The sequence below is a fragment of the Drosophila takahashii genome, chromosome 3R (assembly GCF_030179915.1).
Source record: "Drosophila takahashii strain IR98-3 E-12201 chromosome 3R, DtakHiC1v2, whole genome shotgun sequence".
NCBI classification, from domain to species: domain Eukaryota; kingdom Metazoa; phylum Arthropoda; class Insecta; order Diptera; family Drosophilidae; genus Drosophila; species Drosophila takahashii.
Window position 1 is genome coordinate 7,103,681 of NC_091681.1, and position 26,966 is coordinate 7,130,646.

At 34.8% G+C, this 26,966-nt stretch overlaps 1 protein-coding gene across 1 annotated transcript in view; it reads right to left on the minus strand.

The window, feature by feature from the left end:
• The window catches only part of LOC108060248 (uncharacterized), a 275,381-nt gene that overhangs the window by 75,285 nt on the left and 173,130 nt on the right, over nucleotides 1–26,966 (minus strand). The window contains exon 5 of the mRNA XM_044394777.2: nucleotides 24,052–24,151. Coding sequence (XP_044250712.1) covers nucleotides 24,052–24,151 — 100 coding nt within the window. The remainder of the gene's footprint in view (nucleotides 1–24,051; nucleotides 24,152–26,966) is intronic.

The following is a 26,966-nucleotide window of genomic DNA, read 5'->3' on the forward strand; positions in this document are numbered from 1 at the left end:
TGTTACGGCCCCTGTTCGTAACACATTTAAAACAAGAATGGAAGCTAGCTTCGGCCATCCGAACCTTATAAACCCTTGCAGATCATTCCTATTAATTAACAAATCGCAAAAATGTTTAATTATTACTATTACTATACACCCAGAAAACAAAATGGACTAAAAAGGGGCCTAATTACCTAAAATTTTAGGAAACATGGCCAGAAAATCGCGCCAAGGCCATGCATTACCTAAAATGTTGTCCATGTGGACTATATTTTTTACGCAGTCTTGAATTTATTTGTGCACTCAGAAAAAAACACCGTGCTAAAATCAAGCAAAATCAGTCTTGATTTAAGAACGATTTCATACTTAAAATTTTAAGAACGCTTCGTAATGAAAATTCTTAAATTGAGCACACTTTGGACTTAAATACCAATTAAGCACAAATATTCTCGAACACAATACAAAAATACTTAAATTAAGATTAAAAGTATTCACTTGGAGGCTAAATCAATCTTTATTCCAGCTCAGAAAATCGATCTTGAAATTTTGAAAACATTTCTTCTTAAAATAAGAACGACTAATTCTTAAATATAAAAATTCATCCAGAAATAGCGAATTCCCAGGGTGGTGCACTGGTTAAAGGTGGCAGGACAATGAAAATTTCTGCGTAAAGGAACCGACATCGAATCCTCGCCGCGACAAGTCCTCTAAATACATTTTTTAAAAAAAGTTTTTTTTTTAATATTTGTAAAATGTTTTTTTTTTACTTTTTAAACCCCTTAATAAATGGTTTAAATATAAATAAATTAAACTTGTACGCTAGCCGTTTTGTCGAGAGTTCTTCTGTCTGCAGAGCGAGAGGTCGCGGGTTCAAACCGAGCTCGGGGTAAGAGTTTTCCTAACTAGCACTTAAATCATTACTAAAAGTTTTTTCAGAATATAAATTGAGTTAAAAATATGTTTAACTGTGAAAATAAGTTAAATATATAAATATATTCAGTAAAACATTATAAGTACAAAATTAAGAATTATGCATTCTTAAATTAAGTACAAAAGTACTTAGAATAAGTACAAAAGTACTAAAATTAAGAATTATTCATTCTTAAATTAAGAATTTTTGAATAAACTTCTTTAAACTGTCTATTTTTTTTATAAAACTTAATTATTTCAAGTACAAATATGTCTAGATTTGGTAATATTTAATTCTTAATTTTAGACAGAATCGTTCTTAAAACTTACTAAAATCAAGTATTTTCGGTCTGGAAAATTCGTTCTTGAAAGCAGTATTTTGTTCTCAAGATCAGAATTTCGTTGCTTGGCTCAGATTCAAGCACGAAATACTTGATTTTTCCCCTGAGTGTGGTAATCGTTACCTAAAAAAATGGCTAGTGGACTAGATTTTTAGGTCAAAATTACCTAAATATTAGGTATTTTCAAAAAAGTTAACATTTTTACTATTGATAGTAACATATTTGTTTATTTTAATTGCTTATATTGTTTTATTCGGATAAGTAAATATTTTATCTTTCTGAAAAACAATCATTTTATTTTGTCCTCGGTGGGAATCGATCCCCGGTCTTCTGCGCGAGAGTCCAATAGGCTAGCCTCTGGTCTCCGGAACTACTTAAAGGCCCTGCGGCAAAACCGAAGCCTGCTTCTAGGGGCACAGGCGAATTCTATTTTTAGAATAGGGCACTATTACCTTAAAAGTAGGAAAATAGTCCACGTTGGTATTGATTTTATATATTGAAACTTTTCCATCATTAGCTTTAAGAGAAGTCTAATAAAATTTTTTGATAATAAACTTAAAAAACCGAATAATTTTTTTATTAATAATAAGGACCAATATTTGTATTAAATTGTGAACGTTGTAGCTTGCTGCTCTTGATTCCGCTGCTCTCCACGCGTTGCCTTAATCTTTCGCCGCTCTTACTTTGCTCTGCATAGTGACCTGAGTGCATTCAAAAATGAGTCTATCCTGCTCAGTCAAAAAATGCGAGTTCAACGGCGTTATTGCTGGCGAAACTTATTTGTTGTGCTGGCTATGCGAGAATACTGCGCATTACAAGTGCGCCAGTGTCGGCGTACATGGTCGTATTGGGGATCTTATTTCCAAAAGAATTGGATTTCTTTGGACCTGCTCCGCGTGCCGTGAGATTACGGACGAGATGCGTTCCTTCTTGCTCTTTATTACACGTGCCTCATATTGGTTAAACAAATTCAAATGTTTAAACAATTTGATTCACGGAACTTATATTGCCATAGCGATTTTATTTTTCTTTAGCCGTTTGTAAAGGTGACAAGGTTACCTTTATGTTTACCACCTATATGAGTGATAAACTTAAAGGTCAATGCGCAAGCACTAAATCGCATTTTTTAAAACTTTTTCTTTTTGGTATGTCTTAAATGCACCAATGCGCAAAGTATAAGGGGGTGAGAGTAGTACCTTAGAATTTTTCATACAAAAAAAAACCACCCTACTGTACATATGTACATATGTGTTGCGCAAAATACTTGTTTCCATGGAAACAGGGGTTGAAATGGAAAAAGTGCGCTGCGTTTATCTACACTTAGAAGCATTGTGCGTAATTGTATGTATTTTAATCATAATAAAATTAATAATATTAGTGTTTTTCAAGGTCCCCCTGTTAAATGTTATAATAAGAATACTGTAACCTATGTAAGATTAAAATTATTTTAATTTATGAATATTTATCAAATAATAATAAAATAATATATTGAATAATAATAAAAGAAAAACATTATACAACGATATTTTATTGAGATTAAATTGTATACCACAAAAAACTAAATAGTAGGGGAGTGTAGGGTAAGGTGACGAACGATTCGTTTTTTGAATAAAAATCAATATTTTTTAAAAGTGTAAACGCAGAAAGTTGCTTACATCTACTGAGCATATCCCTGTAAAATTTGAATTCGAAATTCCAATGCAGCCAAATCCCACAGTGTTTGGCGTAAACCCTTCTTTTTTTGCACTTTCAAAAGTTGTAGGGTAATGTGACGAACGATTTGTTCTTTAATGTAACTTCTCCAAAAATCAATATTTTTTAAAAGTGTAAAAGCAGAAAGTTACTTACATTTACTGGTCATACATATATCTGAAAAATTTGGATTCGAAATTTCAACGTAGCCAAATCCCACAGCGTTTGGTGTAAATCATCCTTTTCACAAACAAAAAAATACATTTTTATACCCGTTACTCGTAGAGTAAAAGGGTATACTAGATTCGTGCAAAAGTATGTAACAGCTAGAAGGAAGCGTTTCCGACCCCATAAAGTATATATATTCTTGATCAGGGTCACTAGCCGAGTCGAGCTAGCCATGTCCGTCTGTCCGTCTGTCCGTCTGTCTGTCTGTCTGTCTGTCTGTCTGTCCGTCTGTCCGTCTGTCCGTCTGTCCGTCTGTATGAACGCTGAGATCTCAGAAACTACAAAAGCTAGAAGGTTGAGATTTCCCACACATATTCTTTGGCTTCCTACGCAGCGCAAGTTTATTTTAGCCGAGCGCCACGCCCCCTCTAACGCCCACAATCGCCCACTAACGATTTTAAAATGGGTCCTGCGCTCACGTCTTTAAAGATTTCCGAGAAGTATAAATGCAATTTTGTTGTGTATATTTATACCTATCGAAATGAATTTTTCAAATCGGACCATTCATTAAAAAGTTATACGCAATCAAAAATTATATATCTATCTCCCTCGCACTCCCTTTAGCTGAGTTACGATTATTAATCGGGACACCAACCCGACACAGCGTTCGCACTCCCTTTAGCTGAGTGACGGGTATTAGATAGTCGGGACACCAACCCGACTATAGCGTTCTCTCTTGTTTTGTATGAAAAATTTACAATAACAGTTATTTTCGGTCCCTGGTTACGAATTCTTAAGTTAAACTTCGTTTTCCAAAAAGTTCCCCGACGCAAAGTTTCGTAGCACAAGGACCTCGATGTTCAGAAAAGGCTGAAATTGGCCAACATTTCGGTGGCTATCACAGGCTAACGATTCTATGGTTTGTTTTGAGGTTAAAGTTTTTTAACAGTCACTTTTTATCTTATCAAAGTGGTAGTAGTGTTGCCGCTCTATGTTTTTCAAAAGTTTTTTATCCTTAAACATTTCGGAAAACTATAAATGCAATTTTGATTTCCTTAAAAACCTATCGAAATGTAGAAGAAGATTTTTCAAATCGGACCATTCATTAAAAAGTTATGACCATATAATAGAATTCAAGCAGTCGCTTTGCTGAAGGCATATCTGCATCTCCTTCGCACTTCCTTAAGCTGAGTAACGGGTATCTGATAGTCGAGGTACTCGACTATATCATTCTCTCTTGTTTTATATATAATTTACGGAAAAGTTATTTTCGATACGGAAAAGAAGGAAGTAAGTAAGATAATACCCAAACTTACAGAAAAAAAGAGGTCAATGTGCAATTTTTTTAAAATTAAATTAAACTGACGTCACTATTAAAAACAACAATAAAACTGCAGCAATATATGTTATCTGGTATTATTATATTTTTATTACAAATAACACAGGTACACAGCCAAAAATTTCCACGAACCATTTCAAGTTTTCCATGATATTTGGGTGCTCCTGAGTAAAAGTCCCATACAAAATTATTTTCCATCACCTACAGGTTCCGCGGTATAGCTAAGAATACAAAAAACCGATGTTTGCCGACATTTTGAATTACGTGGCCTATATAATTGGACCAACCTTTATTATTTTCGGTAGGACCTACTCTCAATACATCAAGGCATTCCTAAAAAATAGTCCCCATTGTGAACCATTGCCCATGTCTTTGGAATTCGACGCCAAAGTTGAAAATCCCAAAATTGTAGAGATTTTTCTGATGGAAAAACAATTCTGAGGATTAAATCTTGAATGGAAGTAATTTTAACTATTAATTGTATCTATTGTTCATTGTATGCTTTAATTTCGGTTTACAGCGTTTTCATGAGAACATTTTATTGGATTTCTTATACTAATAAAACCGATTTTTTTATTTCATTATCTACTCCTAAATGTTGTCAAATTTTGAATAAGTCATGGCAACCTCTAAAACTAAGAAACTAAAATACGTTCACTGAACATACACAGAGAAATGTAAATGTTTACTCCCATTCTGTAGGATGCCTTGACTTTTTTAAAATTTGACAACATTTAGGAGTAGATAATGAAATAAAAAAAACGGTTTCATTAGTATAAGAAATCCAATAAAATGTTCTCATGAAAACGCTTTAAACCGAAATTAAAGCATACAATGAACAATAGATACAATGAATAGTTAAAATTACTTCCATTCAAGATTTAATCCTCAGAATTGTTTTTAGTAGTGTTGCCGCTCTATGTTTTTCAAAAGTTTTTTATCCTTAAACATTTCGGAAAACTATAAATGCAATTTTGATTTCCTTAAAAACCTATCGAAATGTAGAAGAAATTTTTCAAATCGGACCATTCATTAAAAAGTTATGACCATATAATAGAATTCAAGCAGTCGCTTTGCTGAAGGCATATCTGCATCTCCTTCGCACTTCCTTAAGCTGAGTAACGGGTATCTGATAGTCGAGGTACTCGACTATATCATTCTCTCTTGTTTTATATATAATTTACGGAAAAGTTATTTTCGATACGGAAAAGAAGGAAGTAAGTAAGATAATACCCAAACTTACAGAAAAAAAGAGGTCAATGTGCAATTTTTTTAAAATTAAATTAAACTGACGTCACTATTAAAAACAACAATAAAACTGCAGCAATATATGTTATCTGGTATTATTATATTTTTATTACAAATAACACAGGTACACAGCCAAAAATTTCCACGAACCATTTCAAGTTTTCCATGATATTTGGGTGCTCCTGAGTAAAAGTCCCATACAAAATTATTTTCCATCACCTACAGGTTCCGCGGTATAGCTAAGAATACAAAAAACCGATGTTTGCCGACATTTTGAATTACGTGGCCTATATAATTGGACCAACCTTTATTATTTTCGGTAGGACCTACTCTCAATACATCAAGGCATTCCTAAAAAATAGTCCCCATTGTGAACCATTGCCCATGTCTTTGGAATTCGACGCCAAAGTTGAAAATCCCAAAATTGTAGAGATTTTTCTGATGGAAAAACAATTCTGAGGATTAAATCTTGAATGGAAGTAATTTTAACTATTAATTGTATCTATTGTTCATTGTATGCTTTAATTTCGGTTTACAGCGTTTTCATGAGAACATTTTATTGGATTTCTTATACTAATAAAACCGATTTTTTTATTTCATTATCTACTCCTAAATGTTGTCAAATTTTGAATAAGTCATGGCAACCTCTAAAACTAAGAAACTAAAATACGTTCACTGAACATACACAGAGAAATGTAAATGTTTACTCCCATTCTGTAGGATGCCTTGACTTTTTTAAAATTTGACAACATTTAGGAGTAGATAATGAAATAAAAAAAACGGTTTCATTAGTATAAGAAATCCAATAAAATGTTCTCATGAAAACGCTTTAAACCGAAATTAAAGCATACAATGAACAATAGATACAATGAATAGTTAAAATTACTTACATTCAAGATTTAATCCTCAGAATTGTTTTTCCATCAGAAAAATCTCTACAATTTTGGGATTTTCAACTTTGGCGTCGAATTCCAAAGACATGGGCAATGGTTCACAATGGGGACTATTTTTTAGGAATGCCTTGATGTATTGAGAGTAGGTCCTACCGAAAATAATAAAGGTTGGTCCAATTATATAGGCCACGTAATTCAAAATGTCGGCAAACATCGGTTTTTTGTATTCTTAACTCAGGAGCACCCAAACATCATGGAAAACTTGAAATGGTTCGTGGAAATTTCACAAAGTTTAATTTTGTGTTCCTGTGTAATCAACGATAACACTTAAAATTCTTGAATAAAAAAAGTTCGTCACAATACCCTACAAAAAGTTCGTCACGATACCCTACAAGGTAGACTTGGAGCAAAAACGGTGTCACTCTCAAACGGCGCAAAAGAAAAAAACGCGAAGTACCAAAAACTGTTGATAAAGATCTCATGTATACGTGCATATATTTGCCTGATTTTATTTTCCACTCATCTTTGCTCTGGCACTGCTGAAACACAAGTAAATTGAATAGGTTTGCTAGTTTGCGCACTACATTTTTAGCGAAAATTACCTCACGAACAAATTACGGGACTTCTTATTAATATTACTGTAAATACATTGTCGACACGATAAGGGGAGACGACTACATTTATTTGGAATTTTTGTCGTGACGTCATATATGAGATTCGACGAGTTCGTCAGATTACCCTACTCGTCAAATTACCCTACACTCCCCTATAAATTGTATACTACAGGTAGCGGGGAAATCGTATAGGTAATACCTATTAGGTATTATACGAAATAGTGTCAAATGTGCACTAACAATCTTGATAAATAGTTTAATAAATATACTACAGCACACGAAATTAGTATAATATGTACACAAAATAGTATTAAACTGAGACCACAAGCGTAGCGTTTACACTAAATAGTATACAAAATAAACTACTAGTGAGTATAAAGTGTATACTCGTTAGTTTAATCTTGACAACTTCCAAAAGTATCATTTTAACACTTTCGAAGTCTTTAGGTTAATACTCAGAGTATCGAGAAATTTTTGACACTCAATAGTTTACTTTTAATGTACAAATAGTTTAGTTTCTATGATCATTTTTTTTTGGGTGTAATACATTTCATATTTAAGAGATATATTCTAACGAAAAAGATTTTGGTATAAATATATATACAAAACAAAATTGCATTTATACTTCTCGGAAATCTTTAAAGATGTGGGCGCAGGACCCATTTTAAAATCGTTAGTGGGGGATTGTGGGCGTTAGAGGGGGCGTGGCGCTCGGCTAAAATAAACTTGCGCTGCGTAGGAAGCCAAAGAATACGAGGGTGGTCCGATAAGTACTTAGCCTCACCGCCCGATGGCGCCACTATCGCAAGAAAACTTTTCTATCGTGTAGTACATTCTAGTAGACGGCTACTGTCGAAATTTCAGCCGAATCGGACTCGTAGCTTTGTTTTGCCAGCGTGTACGCGGCATACGTGTTCGCGGATTTTAAAAAAATGGAGAAAGAGCAATATCGGTCTGTGATTCGATTCTTGTTTTTGGAAGGGAAATCACGCAGCGAAATCAAAGAGCGCTTGGATGCTGTGTACGGTGACTCTTCTCCTTCGATAGCGACCGTCAAAAATTGGTTTAACGAGTTTCAACGTGGTCGCACGTCGGTTTTTAATGAGCCACGCCCAGGTGCCCCGAAATCGGCTACCACGGAGGATAACGTCCGCGATCTCGTTTTGGCAGATCGCCGATTGAAGATACGCGAGATAGCTGAGACAGTACGCATGTCAAAAGACCGCGTGGGTCATATCCTGCATGAAATTTTGGGCATGAGAAAGCTGTCGGCGCGATGGGTGCCGCGATTGCTCACTCCAGACAACAAACGCAACTGTGAGACCACTTCAAAGCAGTGTTTGACGCTGTTTAAGCGCAATCCGAAGGAGTTTCTGCGTCGTTTCGTGACCGTCGACGAAACATGGATCCACTGGTACACACCAGAGACCAAGGAACAGTCGAAACAGTGGACTTCACCCGGCCAACCTGCTCCGAAGAAGGCGAGGACTGTCCCATCGGCCGGAAAGGTGATGGCCACCGTTTTTTGGGATTCACAAGGTGTGATCTACATCGACTACCTAGAGAAGGGCAAAACGATCACAGGGCTGTACTATGCCGAATTATTGGGCCGATTCGCCGCCGAATTGCAGAAAATACGGCCAACTTGGCGAAGAAAAAAGTGCTCTTCCATCATGACAACGCACCGGCTCACACTTCCGCCCTCGCCAAGGCCAAATTGGTCGAATTGGGCTACGAACTGCTACCCCATCCACCATATTCTCCAGATTTGGCCCCGTGTGACTTCTTTTTGTTTCCAAACTTGAAAAAGTCTCTCGCTGGACAAAAATTTGCGTCGAATGAGGAGGTCGTCGCCGCCACAGAGGCCTATTTTGCAGACCTCGAGAAAACTTATTTTTCAGACGGGTTAAAGAAGTTGGAGCATCGCTGGGTCAAGTGTATCGAGCTAAAAGGAGATTATGTTGAGAAATAAAAAACCATTTTTCCAAAATTTTCGTTTTTCTTTTGGAGGCTTAGTACTTATCGGACCACCCTCGTATGTGTGGGAAATCTCAACCTTCTAGCTTTTGTAGTTCCTGAGATCTCAGCGTTCATACAGACGGACAGACGGACATGGCTAGATCGACTCGGCTAGTGCCCCTCAAGAATATATATACTTTATGGGGTCGGAAACGCTTCCTTCTGGCTGTTACATACTTTTGCACGAATACAATTTACCCTTTTACTCTAAATGCATCTAAATGCATACAAAAATGCATTGAAAATGTCAAAAAATAGCCAAATGCCACAGAAATTAGCGCCACTTAGTCCTTGCCAAATATCACATTTCAGGCGGGTAAACGAAATAAATGCAATGTGCTGCGCTTTTATCCTCAGTTCAGGTTAGTTAAAAAGTTATTTGTTATTGCTTTTTTTGTTTTGCCTTTGTTGCCGCCAAAAAACAGGAAATCGAAGCAAAAAATTGTGGCTGAAAATACGCAGAACCAGAAATATATGGTCAGGCAGGTAAATAAATTGACCGAAATCGTAAAAGAGAGGGAGGAAACATTGTAGCAGGTTGTGGGTGCTTACTTGAACCACATTCACTTATCTAAGCTGAGCAACGCCTCTTCCTGTTCCCCTGAAATGCAATCAACACATGCCGCACGTGGCGTATACGATATATCATTTGCATAGGCATACGCCTTGGGTATAATGTCAAAACTTCAATCGCTTAAGTTATTGCAAACTGTGAGCTGGCTGTGGAAAGTTTATAGTCCAGTGTAATGAGAGTGATTTAGGTTAGCCAGATCACACTTTGCAGGCCGAGATGACCCATGGTCATTAAATGATCATCATAAACTTGTTCGTCCATCAAAAATAAATTTGAGTTTGCAGATGGCGCACACATGTCCCAAACGGCACTCAACTAAGTCCTGTGCTAGCAAAACTTTCGCGTGAAATTACTTTATATATTCACACATTTACAGGACTTAGGAGGAAAGAAAACACAAGAGAGTACGCTATAGTGGAGTACCTCGACTGTCAGATACCCAGTACTTAACTAAAGAAAGTACGCAGCAAAGTATCTGCTTCAATTCATTATTTGCTCATAACATTTTAATGAATGGCCCGATTTAAAAATGTCTTCTACAAGTCGATGGGTATTAATAAACTTAACAAAATTGCACTTTTACTTTTCCGAATTCTTTAAAGATGTGGACGCCAAACACATTTTAAGAACATTTTAGGCAATTGTTGGTGCTAGAGGGGGCGTGGCACTCTTTTATGGTGTCCGGGAGACGGACAGATGGGTACAAAAGTTCTAATATCAACTTTTGTGACGAAAAATGATTTTAGATGCGACTAAATAAGTAAGCTACCTAAAATTTACTCGTTCGGCCCGCCTTAGCAAATATATAATATCGACACGAAAGTTTTCTGTTGTAGCGTGCCGAATGAATAAATTTTCGGTAGCGTACTTATTTAGTCGCATCTCAAATCATTTTTCGTCAAAAAAGTTGACATCAGAACTTTTGTACGTTGAAGGTGCGATCGTCACTAGTTTTTTACCTCGTTTAGAGGTGTTTTTATTTGATATCAGAAGTTTTTTTTGTTTACTTTTGCTCTCATAGGTGCTAATATAAACATTTACATTTAAATTGTCAATCATAATCATATACAACAGCTCCAAATTTCGTATTTTTAACTTTTTACTTTCTCCGCTCTCTCTCCCAAGCCAATTAATTTCCTTAAAGTCTTGGTATGCAATCCTGTTAGTTTTTGCGATACCTTTCGATTGGTGTATTACTCATTATGATCGGACCCTCACAGCAGATTTTCAAATCTGCGGCTATATAATAGTAGTCGCCTTCGCACACTCTCCTGGTGCGCTTCGTCACTACATGGACTGCCGTCCATAGTGATACCCTCTGCAAGGGTATAAAAAGATGGCGCTGGGACTCGAACCAACGTCGATTCGATTTCTAAGCAATTGCTTTAACTGTCTGCGCTACGAGTACAGCCGCCCGGCAGCTGACAAGTTTTGACATTGAATATTTTAGTTTGTTATTTTCGTTTGCCTTTCTATTTTTCAGAAAATACTTTCTATAATTGCGATTTTCCGAGGGTTATCAGAACAGCATCAAGCCCGATAAAAAGTCCAAACTTGATCCCATTTATGCTTATATATGTGCGTGGGTTTTTGAGGTCGAGGAAAACATGTAGCATACTTTGCAGCTGTACTCTTGGCAGTTTTCATTGTTGATTGGGGTGGCGTGGGGAAAACTTGGTACAGTCCATCGCAATGCAATTAAAGTTGCAAATTGCTTTTGTTCGTATACACAATTTACATAATGCAGTCGATACAATCTTTGAGCAGAAAACTTCCCGCTGTGCTCAGCACAGTCCATTGATTGGATACTTCGTGTTGTCATCGCCTTCGTCATCAGTTTGTTTCACCAAGAGCACACAGATCCGAGCAAAGATAACTTGAATTGGAAATTGCATGTTTCCTTCGCTTTCTACCCAAAGTCAAAGTGAAAGTCAAACCAATCAGCGCAAATGCTGGCCCAATAAATCGCCGGCATATGGCGTCCGTGGGCAACCTTTTTATGGTCTTCGACTCCATTAGCTGTCACTTAGGGTAAAACAAATCATACACAAAACAGGACAGCAGCTCCCGCTAATTACGTCGGCGTAAATCCAAATGCTGATGGGCGTTGCCCAATAGTCCGGCCATCCCGGCCCATCACGTTAATTGTTAAACACTTGAGATTAATGTCTCCTTGCGGATGAGTGTGTCGGCAGCATCCTCCGTTTATGGCGTATCTATAGACAAAGATGTTGCAGTATTATTCATAAAAATGTTTCCAGTCCCAGTAGGATACATATTGGCATAAATCAAGGGAAGTGCGTGAGGACTTTATTACTTCCTCTCCTTCTTTTTACACCTAAAAGGCCATTATGGAAACCAGAGTTCCCATCGTTTATTCAACTTCCTTAATGGTCGCTCAGATGTGCATGCTCTCCGTGTGAACATGACTAGGTCATGTCCCTGATGTGTGCGAGTTGCACGAGAGCTTCACTAAAGTATTCTATAAATATCGAAAATTCTACACATTTTTAATTTAATTTTTTTTAATTTTATTGTTTTCCTATCCTAGCACAACAAGCGTGAAACTTATTTTTACTGCACTAGTCACTATGAACATTAAATCTTAAATTAATTACATTAATCAAAATCTATTACAAATACAGTTACAAGTTATTATTTTATTATTTTATTATGCCTTTTACTATTATATTTTATTTAACTACTTTTGTTTTATGTGAGTGTGTTAAAGTGTTGTTTAAGTTTAACACTAAATTTTAATGTGCCAGTAATGGTTTTTAAGGAATGCGGCAAAGAGTTCCAAATTTTTATGGCATATACAAGAAATTGTTTCTCCGAGCTTGCAAGTTTTGTTCTAATGCTTATTATATTGTTCGTCCTTTGTGAGGACGTAAATCGAATCATGTCATACAAGTAATCAGGTTGCCTGGAATTAATAATTTTATGAAGAAGAACTAATATTTTTAGGTCAATCCAGCTGTCAATATTCAAGTCAAAGATTTTTTTGGCGCCTTCAGTAACATGGTCATTCCTACCCAATTGGTATATGTATCTGGCTATATTATTAAATGTCACTTTTATTTTATGTCGACTTGCTACATCACAGGTACCAAAAACTTCAACTCCATAGAAAAGAGTCGGTATAACTAAAGTTTTAGCAAGTAATAACCGCATAGAAGTAGGCAGAAAAGTTTGTGTCGCATGTAATTGTCGCAACAATCCATATGTTTTTCCTGTGGCTGCTCTGACATGATCATTCCATGACAGGGTTTTGTTGAACAATATGCCCAGGTTATTTGCTTTCTCAACAAAGTCCAATTCTACATCTCCTATTCTAAGCTTTTGAAAATCATTTGTGTTTATATTTTTCTTGTAGATGACCAAGCACTTTGATTTCTTAGGATTTAAGCTCAAGCCATTCTTTGTAGCCCAGTTATCAACGTTAAACAAACAAATATTAGACAAATTGATACATTCATTAACTAAACTCAATGGTCGACTAACATATAATTGAACATCATCCGCATACATATGTACGTTACACATAGACAATTCATCAGATAGATCATGTATGATGTATATTAATACATTGAAAACAATAATGGCCCTAATACCGATCCCTGAGGAACACCACGATAGGATGTTTCAAAATTTGATGTATTTTCTTTTATAACAACAGCTTGCTTTCTATTTGTGATATAAGATGACATTAGTTTTACTGATGTGTCAGAAAATTTAAATAATTTCTTCAGCTTTAGTATTAATATTTTGTGGTTCACTGTATCAAATGCCTTACTAAAGTCCAGCAATGTTAAAAAAGTTATTTTGCTTTCATCAGTTTCCCTTCGTATTTCCTCAACAATCTTGATAATAGCAGTCGTGCAGCTTCTCTGTTTTCGAAAACCTGACTGATTATTATTTAACAAATTATTTGAAGTGAGGAATCGATTTATTTGTCCGGCAATTAATTTTTCGAATATCTTTGAACAATATGACAAAATTGAAATAGGCCTATATTCATTATTGCCCTTGGGTATAGGCATAATTTTTGCTAATTTCCAAGTCTCTGGAAAGGTTGATGTAGTTATCGCCGTATTGAACAAATGTGTCAAGTGGCTAATAATTTTTGGAAGTAATATTTTTACAAAGTTCGGGTTTACCTCATCAAGTCCTGTAGCTTTTGATTTAATTTGTAGTATAGCTTCTAAAGCATCACATTGATTCACACAAACAAAACTGAAACAATCAAACATACTATCTACAGTCTCTGTTGTCACATACGTGCTATCGTCAGGATCAGGTACATTTATGTTTAAGAATTTTCTGTTAAGGTCGTCCACATTTACATCTTCCTTTATCACATTTTTTATATTGCCAATTCCCAGGTTTTTTAGTTCTTTCCAGACTTTTCCGTTTTCTATAGCACCAGTAAGCTTCATGCTTAGGTATTCCCGTTTAGCTGTATTAATAAGTCTGTTCACTGTAGTCCTTTCGCTTTTAAATTGTGTGTAGAAATGTTCAGTCTTATATCGTTTCCATTTGTAGTAAGCCTTATCTCTCTTTAAAATAGCTTTTTTAATATTATTATTGAACCATGATTTCAAGGAATTCCTCACAGTTTTTACTTTAACAGGTACATGGGTATTATATAAGAAGTCAATGTTCGAGTTAAATAGTTCCAGTTGTTCGTCTACTGTTGTTAAGCTAAAAATGTTGTCCCAGTCACAAAGGTTACAATTATTGTTTAGTCTAGAATAGTCAATATTTCTAAAGTCTCTATATGTGTACGATTGCTCATTGCGGTCAAGTTCAACATCGTACGTCAAAAATATAAGGTCGTGCTTAGAAAAATGTGGAACAGAAATCTGGTCATATAGCAATACTTTTCTTACATTATTTACAAAAAATACGTCTAGCAAACTGTTATTATTCTTAGTGTAGTGAGTGGGTATCACAGAATTAACAATTTTTACCCCCAATGACTCCAGATCCCCACGAAGACCAAAGTCATGAAGCATATTACTGTTTAGGTCTCCTGCCAGGATTATATCATTGTATTTAAGAGTTACCCTTGAGAATACTTCTATCATATTTGTGTAGTCTATTTGTTTGTTTGGTCTATAAATACAGCTAACTAATATTCTCGATGGGTTATGTCTAACATTAGTAATTTCTAGAGAAATGTACTCTATAAGGCTATCAGAAGGATGTTGTCCTATGACTTTACATTTGATTTTGGAATTTACATAAATTGCAACCCCTCCAGCATGACCCATACGGTCTGAACGGTATAAAGTATACCCAGGACATTCATAACATGCATCTTTTACATTTGACTGGAACCATGTTTCTGAAATACATACAATATCGACATTTGAATTGACAAACAAATACCTGAATTCTTCCATTTTCTGACATAGACTTTGAGCGTTTAAATGGCATATCGTTAGACCTTGCTTAAAATTTCGGAGAACTCTAATTAATGCATAGCTATTTGAGTTTGACATATCTAAACGTTCGATTACTATTTACTATACACATACACATTATTGGCACATATTTGAACATTAACGGCACATATTTAACACACACACTATTAAGGCATATTATTAGTAAAAATGATCCTAAATTTAAATAAATTATATTAGTTATCTCGAGTATCTCGAAAGCTATGACTTCCCCCAGCAGCAGCATTCGATAAAGATGAATTAATTAATTAATTTTTACTCTTAAGTATAGACTCTATACTATAGAGCATAAATATAAAAATTAAAACGACAAAAGTAATCAGCTTTGACTTTCGTCCGATTCTAATTTCATGCTAAATATACTCCTAAAACAAGAGGGAACGCGAGGTACTGGACTAACAGATACACGTTACTCAGCTAAGGGAAGTGCGAGGAAGATTGAGAATGCATGCAGCAAAGCAACTGCTTGCACTGCTTGAATTTTATTATTTGCTCTTAGCATTTTTATAAATGGTCCGACTTGAAAATCTTCCACATTTCGATTAAATTAAAAAAGGACAACAATTTTATTTATACTTTTTTGAAATCTTTAAGTTGTGGGCGCCAGACACACGATAAAAATAGTTTAAGGCTATAATGGGCGTTAGAGAGGGCGTGGCGATCGGCTGAAATAAACTTGCGCTGCGTAGGAAGCCCAAGAAAATGTATGGGTAATCCCAACTTTCTAGCTTTTGTAGTTTCCAAGATCTCAGCGTTCATCCGGACGGACAGACGGACAAAGAGACAAACAGACTAGTTACCCCGATCAAGAATATATATACTTTATAGGGTCGGAAATACTTTCTTCTAGCTACTCTACGAGTAACGGGTATACAAAATTATATCTTTGTTGATTTTTATTATTCTCTTCTTCTCTAATATATAGCTTTGAAATTAAATTTAAGAAAATTCAGACGGCTATATTATATAGCTGTCATAAAAAGGATCAGCAAATTAATGCCAAAATAATAAGAAATCAGCTAAAATTTAGTTTGAGGTTACATACATATACGCAAGTAAATCTAAATGTAATGTTTTTTTTAGGTTAATAAGAATGTTCTGAAAGGGAATATAGCTACGGCTGGCCGAAGCTAGCTTCCTTTCTTGTTTTTTCTTTGTTTCCATGTTTCGTTATATAAATTTAATGGCTGTCTGACTGATTTTATTTTCTTGCACTAGGCTCTCCTGCCCCTTTCCTTTCAGTCGCGATGTCCTTTGTTTTTATACTACCGATGACATCTGAATTTGCGTAAGACATCGGAGCTTTGGCTCTGGTCTTACAATTCCACACTGAGAAAAAAAACAGTCTAAAATTAAGAGAAATATTCTTAAATTAAGAACGTTTGGTCATGGGAATGAGTCAAGTCCGATTGTTCTTATATTAAGACAGAATGTTCTTAAATGCAGAACACTTATTGTAGACCAAAAAATCTAAAATCAAGAAAAATTGATCTTCATCTAAGAACACATTTTATTAATTTAAGATGTCAGTGGTATAGAATTAAGACTAAATATTCTGAACCTAAGAGTATGGTAAACAAGGAAGTGATCTTCTTTTAAGATTAAAAATACATACTTTATTTAAGAATATAAATTCATTTATTTATTTCATAACCTTATAATTAATGGATTTTCTGCTGTTGATACTTTGGTCTTCTTTGATTTTGATAGGCTCAATTTGTTTGAGTCGAAGCTCAACAGAGTTTTCGTTGGCTTCATACTTTAAAGAAATAAGAGTTAAAAATGTATGCCAATTGTTTTTTTTTTGTAAATTAAGACACAAAAGTTTTTCTCCACTCAAACAGTTTTTCCCTGAAAATTAAACGAGGACCCAGTGGTGGAATTGCCTCCTTAATATCATCCCTGTCCATGTATTTTAAACAATCAAATGTTATAATTGCATCTAAGGAATACAAATTAGCTTAGCTTTTATCAGCGGAGCAACAAAGGGAGAAGAAAAAAAAATGTGAGCGTACATATGTACATTAGGGTGGACTTCTTTAAGGTCAACTGAGCTCAGCATCTTAAATGGTAGGTTTCTGTGTCCAAAAAATTTATGCGAAAACAGAAAAATTTTATTTCATCGTTTAGGCGGTGCGCAATGGCCCTAAAGTTTCGCTAAAAATTAAGTGTAAAACTAGGAATTTACCCCATTCCATTTCTTGTCAGATTTTAACATGTCAACTTTTTGGTTTCGCTCGAATAAAAGAGTCAAGTAGAAATGTATTTCATGAATATTAAAAGTTGGACGTAGCCTAGCCAGTAGAGCTTCTGTCTCCGAACAAAAAGGATCGAGTTCGATCCCCGACTTACCATTTTTTTTTTGTGACTCACAATGAAATAGTGATTCTATTTTTTACAATTTTAAAGACTAACTATCACTTTTGCGTTCGCCAATAAAAATTTTCCTCAAAGAAATGCTGGCTTAGGATACAACGATATTGACTCTTATTTTTCAGAGACCGTAATATTTATAAGTTGTACTCTAAAAGTCCTTGATTATTCGTTATTATTGTTATTTTTAAGTTGTAATTGTCTCCCAGGGACTCGAATTTTATCAACGACTTCATCCCTTGTTAAAAAGCTCGGGAAAGTGATTAAGATACTTTTTAAAATACTGTCAAAGTATAAAATTAAGTCTACGGCATCTAGATGAATCTGAAATTAGCGTAATAAACTTTAAAGCCGTTGCGCACCGCCTAAAACGAATTATTTTTTACTTTTTCTTTCTTTAATGGATTAAGGATACAAAAAGGCTATATATGAAGGGGTGAGAGCATGGCCTTAGAAATTTCATACAAAATAAGTCCACCCTAATGTACATATGTAAATACTTATACACACACTGACGCAACTGGAGTGTTTTCCTTTCTTCACATTCTTTTCATTTATTTTGTTTATATCACCCATGGGTTATGCAGTTTTTTCGACCGCTGCGCTGATAGCTTTTTGACGCTGCACTATGGGGCATTTGACCACCTTGGTTGGCCAAAACCCATTTTTTAAAAGTCGTTAAAACAAAAAATGTTGTTTGGGGACGTGTTAACAGAAGACCATTTAACAATGTTACGTTTACAGAAATCCGATAGAGGTCGCCTCTGTGAAGTTAGAAGCTGTTAAATCAGCTGTTCGAAATTCAATTATTGGGCTGTTGTATTTCGACTTTTTGCTTGCAGTTTTAAAATGCTGTAATTTTGAGTTTTTAAGCAATCCAAGTAAACTTTTTGGATTGGATTTAAAGGATTATGCTATGTACTAAGTAGTTGTGTGGTTAGACGACAAAAATCAGACGGCTTTTTCTTATAAATGAGTGTTAAAGGAAGTGGTCTAGCAAGTACATTTTCGGAAGAAAACTAAATTTCAAATGGAGCAACAAAGTGAGTCCAGCGGAGTCCACTTCTGGAACCTATTGGGATTTGTAGATTATTTAATTGCTGTTAAAATGTATATGGTCAGAATCGCCACTTATTGCCACTTTTTCTGTAATTTAATTTTTAAGACCTTAACCTCAAATTTCACACACTCCTATCGTTTGCACTGGTGGCTAAGGAAGTAAGTAATTTTCTGGCTTTAAATTATTATCAAAATAGAGTAGAAATACTTAGCTTTGTAATTGACTAACTTAAGTGGACTTTAGCGGCTTTAAAAAAAATTTTGAACAAAAAAGTCGTACAAATGTAGATTAAATACTTTCCTTTGCCCTTCTTTTTGAGAACTTTAGGATATAGTCTTCCGATTTGTACGAAACTTTTAATATTGTTTTAAAAACTGACATAATTGCTATTTTTAAAGTTATGTGCATTTATCTCTAAAAACAGCAAAGTAAATTTGATCGTTTCTTTGGCAGCTATATGATATAGTTGTCCGATCCGGATGATTCTCATATATAATATGCGTAGGGACAAAAAATTTCGACTGGTAAAGTTTCAAGTCAATATCTTTTGAATTGACCGAGTTATTAATTTCGGCCAAGAAAAGTGGTCAAATGCCCCATAGTGCGCTGTTAAGCAAAGAAACGTTGACGTCGCACTTAACACCTAGTGCACCTAGCGCGTTAAAAAAAAAATTTGCCTAATTTTTCGATTTTTAACGCGCTAGGTGTACGTCTTCGCAAGAGTCATTTGTCAATTTAGTTCCTTGTGTTCATAGCTATATAATCACTGAAGACTTGATAGTAAAATATTAATCGGTTCACAAGATATGGCCGTTACAAATACATTTTGTATGTAAAACTTTAACTCGCTATAATAGGTAAACGCGAGCTAAGCCAGAGAAACCCAAATGGGTTTTAGCTTATCAAATCAGAATTGCGGTTACATTTTATAACCCTAAAAGTGTTGCACAGTGTTATCGTTCACACATATACAACGAAAACATTAAAACAATAAACAATAAACAAACAATGGAAAATCGTATATTAGAATTAAGCGTATTTAAGTAAATTAACATTTTAAGATTTGTAATGTATAATGACTATATCAACGTATTTAAAAAACCATGATTTTTTGTCTAAATAAATGTTATTTGATTGCTTTTCTTTATTATATTAAATTGCTTTTTAAATTAATTTTCTCTCGTAGATTATTGGACAAAAAATGTATAATTTTTGTAGTTCATAAATACAATATACATTTTTTAATTTTAGGACAACATTTTCTTAATCTTAGAATAAAATAGCATTATTTTAGGAATGTTTGCTCTTTTTTTAAGTACGTTTGTTCTTATTGTAAGAACAAAATTTAAGTACCAAAATTTCTTAAAATAATAATTTTGTTCTTAAATTTAGTCTGGGTTTTTTCCCTCAGTGCACTTTCGTTTTTATTTTACAACTTTGTTTGTATGCTATTTCTCGCTTGCTCAGCTGCTATCACATAATTTGCTCTTTTTACTTTCTTTTCATTTGCTTGGTCACCACTAAATAGAGAGGAGCAGGGAGGTCAACAAACTTGACCATTTGACACTTAAATTGAATGAGTATTCAACTAGTCAAAAAGCAAAAACCGAATGCTACAATTTAAGAACGTTTTTTCTTAATTTGAGATTGATTTTTATGCCACAAAAACAATTTAAAATTTTATTTTTTCGCCTATTTGATCTTATAGAAAGACTTTGGAACACATATAGCGTACTCACCAGTAGACTATTGAAAAAAGTCATTTTTATACCCTTGCAGAGGGTATTATTTTCAGTCAAAAATTGCAACGCAGTGAAGGAGACGTTTCCGAGCACATAGAGTATATATGTTCTTGATCAGCATCAATAGCCGAGTCCATCTAGCCATGTCCGCCTGTCCGTCTGTCCGTTTCTATGCGAACTAGTCTCTCAGTTTTAAAGCTATAGCGGTGAAACTTTCCCAAAAGTCTTCTTTCTATTGCATGTAGTACATAGGTCGGAACGAGCCGGATCGGACCACTATCACTATGGACGGCAGTCCATGTAGTGACGAAGCGCACCAGGAGAGTGTGCGAAGGCGACTACTATATATACACGAAGAAATGAAAATCTACTGTGATGGTCCGATCATAATGAATGATACACCTATCGAAAGGTATTACGAAAACTAACAGGATTGCATACCAAGACTCTAAGAAAATCAATTGGCTTGGGAGAGAGAGCGGTGAAAGTGAAAATTTTGAAATTTGGAGCTGTTGGGGCCGGTGGGGATAAATGCCCCCTCGCAATGTTTTATTTGTATTCCTTTTAAAAATACCCGTCGAATGAGGGGTCATTTGTCAAAATCCGACGCTCCGTTCAAAAGTTATAGCCAAAATAAGATTTTCTTCATCTTCCCAAAATGAAAATTTAATTCTGTTTGTCAGTTTGTCAGTTTGTCAGTTTGTCAGTTTGTCCAAAACATGTTTTTTAAGTTTTGAAAATTTGATATGACGTTCATCACATCGATATAAAAAACTTTTCTTCTACCACTTTTGGAAAAACTCGCTAGTTTAGCGGGAAAACAGCTATAAATAGCTAAAATTCGGAAAGCCGTAACTTCTATACTACTAAAGCTACAGACTTGTGCTGCATCTCGTTTAAAAGGTATTTTGAAATGCTATAAACGCCTTCTATATGCAATTTGTGTAAATGTAATAGTTAAAAAAATATGAACAAAAGACAATTTTTTAAAACTTTTTTTTTAGCTTTTTTTTATTTTTGTCAAAAACGGCTCTAACGATTTTCTTTAAAACCTTAAACTGTATAGCCCTTGAGATTCCTTAAATTTTGGTATATAACACATTACTGTAAAAAGTCACGTTTAAAAGTTATTTTTATACGAAAATAGCCACTGTTGCCAGCTCGAACAATTAACGCTCCCTGAGTATTGAATTTTGTGTGAGGGTATCCGAACTGTATTTTAGGGTCATGGAATCAGTAAATTTGCACCTAAGAGTTTCATATAGGAATCTTTTGTTCTACGACTTTTGGAAAAAGCCGCTACTTTAGCGGGAAAAAAGCTAAAAATGGCTAAATTTCGTTAGTTTGTAAGTTCTACTCTACTAAAGGTACAGACATGTGCCATACCTCGTTTAAAAGGTATTTTGAAATACTTTTTAACTTAATTTGTTTAAATACAATGGCTTACAAATTATGATTGACCAATTTAAATTTAAATGTATATATTATAGCTCCTATGAGAGCAAATGTAAACAAACAAAAACTTCTGATATCAAATAAAAACACCTCTTAACGAGGTAAAAAACTAGTGACGATCGCACCTTCAACATACAAAAGTTCTGATATCAACATTTGTGACGAAAAATTATTACACTCGTCATTCGGCACGCTGCGATAGAAAATGCCTGTGAAGGGAAAAAGGCTTGAATAGTTTGCTAGGGCGGGCCGAATGAGAAAATATTAGAAAGTCTATTTAATGACGAGTGTAATAATTTTTCGTCACAAATGATGATATCAGAACTTTTGTATGTTGAAGGTGCGATCGTCACTAGTTTTTTACCTCGTTAAGAGGTGTTTTTATTTGATATGGCTCCCATAGGAATAGTAAGATTTTATTTTGAACTTGAATTTGAAATCATAACAACCAAAACGTATTCAGTTCAGTTGAGTTTAAAGTGTTCATGTGTTCAGTTCAGTGCTCAGAGCTAAGTTTAAAGATATTAATAATAATAACAAGTTGAAAGATAATAATAATAATAACAAACAAGTTTTCGGCTCAGCTTAACGCTAAAACAGATCAACGTGTTCAGGTCAACAATAAAAATTTGTACATTATTAAAAATGCCGCGTATATCATCGGCCTCCGAGGAACAACGCGTTTTAATATGCCATACCCACCAATGCCTGTCTTTTTATTTTATCTGCAAGGGTATTTAAACTTTGGTTTGCCGAAGTTAGCTTCCTTTCTTGTTTTGGCATAAACTCAACTTTAATTTGAGCCTAGTGCCAAAAGAAAAGAAGTACTGGAAGATGGTTTTTTTTCACCTGCAAGTCGTACGAACGTCGCGTGCGACAGCAGAAAATTGCCCATAAGATTAATAATTAATTTGGAAACATTTTGGCTATATTTTCTTCCATGGTGGAAATTAAATAGGTCTCTTACTTCTGCTATAAAATGAAAAATCGGTCTTTCATTTTATAATCTTTAGAGATTAGAGATAATATAATATGATATATGTAATTACATGTATGTATGTATTAAAGGTTTTTAATAAAGCCAAATGATTGTATACCAGAGGATTCGGGTCTTGATTAGTTTGAAATTAATTGCAAGCGGCTGCTGCTTAGAGGGGTGTGTTTAATTGCCAGTTTAACTAATTAGGCAACATGTGAGGAATTTAAACAGGACGTCACTGGCTGGTGGTTCGCCTGATTAGAGTGGCCACCTAATTAAATTTCAAATGCAGCAGTGTCAACTTAATGGTGCTCTGTTTGCCCTTGCTAGTCCCCCTATATCACCCCTGTATCCACTGTTTCTCGCTATCTTTCTGTGCCTGTCAGCGTTTGTGCAAACACTCAAAGAGCAGACCCACACAGCTTTAATCATAATAATGTCACCACTAATTGCATTGCGTATACGCACACGTGTACTTAGAGTTGGCTATAAGCCCCTACCCTCTACCCACTCTTCCTCCCAACCCCTTCTGACTCGTGATGACCCCATAATTTGGCATTACGTGGGCGCGACTACCGTCAGGGTGGGCCCCCTTCCGCCCACAACCATCGCTCTCTAAGCTCTCCGGCGAATGTGTTTATTTAACATTTAAGCAACCAGCTTTTGCCCTTAGACATAGAATGGGGGATTGGGAATAATCGACCTCAGAATCGGATGTGATGAAAGGGGGTTGTTAGCTTCTCACTGAAATGTGTTCTTTTAATTGGGCGAGCAACATTATTTAAAGTAGTTTGATGTTGAACTGGACAACCTAAACTTCTGACATAGGTCGTTAAAGCTCAAATATAAATAATGAGCATTCGGCAAAACTTTTAACACGACTTATAATTTAATTTTATTTTATTTACAGAAAATATACAGAAAATATCGAAAGTTCTATGATTGTTATACAACACCCTGTGTGCCCTTATTTGATAATCTAATTAAAGTGATTTTCATAAAGCCATTTATAAAAGTTATAAATCGATATCCAACCTGAAACTTGGCTTGAAAAGTGTAAAGAATCTGGTGATAACAACTAGTTAAAAATATGGTTCAAGATTAAATAAATTCATTGGATTTTAAGAGGGATTACACATTAAATTGGGTTTCAAAAAGTATGGTAAAGTTTAGATAAAAAGTTAAAATAACTTACCGCCGACATAAATATCAACTTGCGACCAGTTCAACTTGTTGGAAATGCTTTGCACGGCCAGGGAAACGGCTTCAAATGATGGAAGAAAATCGCTGGAGATCTGCGAAAAAGGGAGAAGTTTAATGTTAAACTAAAGATTTTCTGCGAACTTTCTTCTACTTAAATTGTATAAATTAACAACTTAGAGCTCCCAGCCACTGGCAGCTCCATTAACATAACTCATTACACCACCACCCAGATTTTCATTGTGTTTACTCTCTCGCCTACTTTCCCATTCTCATTCCCATTCCACTTCCTCACTTCACAATCACCTTTTGTCTCTGTGGGCTGCAAATGAAAATCTAAACACGAATTCTAGTGTTCAGCTGCCTTGTTTGGCAAAGTGAAACAAATTAAATGCTCAAGCAATTAAAGAATTCAAAAGGATAAGAAGGACACGAAGGGGGATGTCTACTTGGTAATTGACAATGGGAAATTGCGTATGGGTTGCATCTTGAGAATTAAGAAAGTATGGCGAAATACAATGATATTCGACAAATTAGTCAAATTAATTTTCCAAAGATCTTCTCAATCAAAATTTGTATACCCTTGCAGAGAGTATAATGATTTCAGTCAGAAGTTTGCAACGCAATGAAGGAGACGTTTCCGACCCCATAAAGTATATATATTCTTGATCAGCATTAATAGACGAGTCGATCTAGCCATGTCCGTCTGTCCGTCGGTCCGTCTGTCCGTCCGTTTCTACGCAAACTAGTCTCTCAGGGATAAAACTTTCCCAAAAGTCTTCTTTCTTTTGCAGGTAGTATATAAGTCGGAACCAACCGGATCGGACAACTATATCTTATAGCTCCCATACACTCAAAAAATTATTTTTTCTTAAATATAGAAAAAAAAATTTTTTCTGTGCCTTAAAAAAATATTCTATAAAGAGGAAAAATTTTCTAATCTTCAGAAAAATTTTCTAATCTTCAAAAAAATTCTCTATGGAACGAGTTTTTTTTAGAAATTTTTTTCTCAAATACAGAAAAATCAATTATTTTAGTTTTTATAAAAACAGAAGAAGAAAATGTTTGAAGATTTTTCTAACATTTAGAAAAAAATGTGTGATATTAAGAAATATTTTTCTAGAAAATAAAATCAATTTCCCTTCTTATACACTTTTTTGAAAATTTTTTTTAGCCCAAGAAAAAATCGCTATTAATCGAAGAAAATTTCCGGGATTGGTAGCCTAGGGGTCTAACGCGTGCGTGCATGCATATGTTATTCAAGCTTGCGGCTGCAAGTGTGAGTTTAATCTCACGTCGAGACGAAAAACTCATGGTGGTTAATAAATATATAAGTATTAATATTAATCAATAAATATTTAAGAGCAAAATTAAATAAACAACTAAAAGGAATAACCAGAAGAGAGCCAGATCAATTTGAGTAAAAATAGGAGAACAAAATGTGAATAGACTTTGTACAGCGCCTCACGTAATGCTTCCGTGGCGCAGCTAGTAGAGTGCTTGACTGCAAACTGTGAGGCGAGCGGTTAGCAGTTAAATTCCCGCGTGCGGCGACCAAGATGTTTTTCTCAAAATAGTAAGTTATTGGGTTTTTATATTTATAAATTGTAATTTGTACACTAATTTCAGTTATTATTACAGTTTAAATTTGAAACCACCCATGTGGTCAATTAAAGGAAATTCAAATAAGGTGGCAAACAAGAACGAAAAAAAAACAACACAAAGGCCGTGGCGTCACAGAAACAACCGGGTATAATTCCGAAGCCGGAAAATAGATTTTTGTATTTTCTGAACTTGAGAAATTTTTTTTTGTTATTTAAAAAATATTTGTATATATTAAAAAAAAACCGTATTTCTATTTTTTAGAAAACCTTTATTTCTAAATTCTAAGAAATATTTTTTTACTTTCTAGCAAAAAATTTCTAAGTTGCAGTCGATTTTTTTTGATTTTTAGAAAAAAACGTCGTTGATTTTTAAAACCTACTTTCTTTAATATAGACAAAATCGCCATTAAAGCAAATGCATAGGCGATTTTCTAAAACCAAGGGCGATTTCAGTCGATTTTTTTTTTGGTGTAGGAGGGATCGGAAAAAAAACGTTGAAAAAATCTAGCTATACTACCTGCAATAGAAAGAAGACTTTTGGGAAAGTTTCAAGCCGATAGCTTAAAAACTGAGAGACTAGTTTGCGTAGAAACAGACAGACTGATGGACAGACGGACTGACGGACGGACAGACGGCCATGGCTAGATCGACTCGTCTAGTATTGTAATGTAATGTAACATGGGTCGGTTATTTCGATAAATGAGGCTCCATCAGCTCTGGTATTTGCGGTATCTTTAATTTAAGAAAATCACAAATTTTCTTCGTCTTTTGGGATATATCTTCACAAAAACCTGATAAGTGTCCTAAAAATTAGGGACATAAGGTGTCTTTGGATCAAAAATGCATTGTGGAAGAAAATATTTTTATTCAATTTTTAAACTTCTTCTTCTTCTTCTTTGGTATATAGCTTTTCTTTGACATTTCAATCGAATAGCTTTAAAACTGAGAGACTAGTTTGCGTAGAAACAGACAGACAGACACACGGACATTGCTTGATCGACTCGTCTAGTGATGCTGATTATGAATATATATACTTTATGGGGTCGGAAACGTCTCCTTCACTGCGTTGCAAACTTCTGACTGAAATCATAACACCCTCTGCAAAGGTATAAAAACCTCTTAACAATGTAAAATCTAGTGACGATCACACCTTCAATACAGTGTATCAGAGTAGGTAAGAAGTTGTACGATTTTAATTAATTTCTCCTAAACGATTCACTTCTAAAAAGTCTTAGTATTAAAATCTGAAGAAAATTATAATAATACTTTTCGATTCGTGGGCCCACAATGAAAATGCAAAATCGAA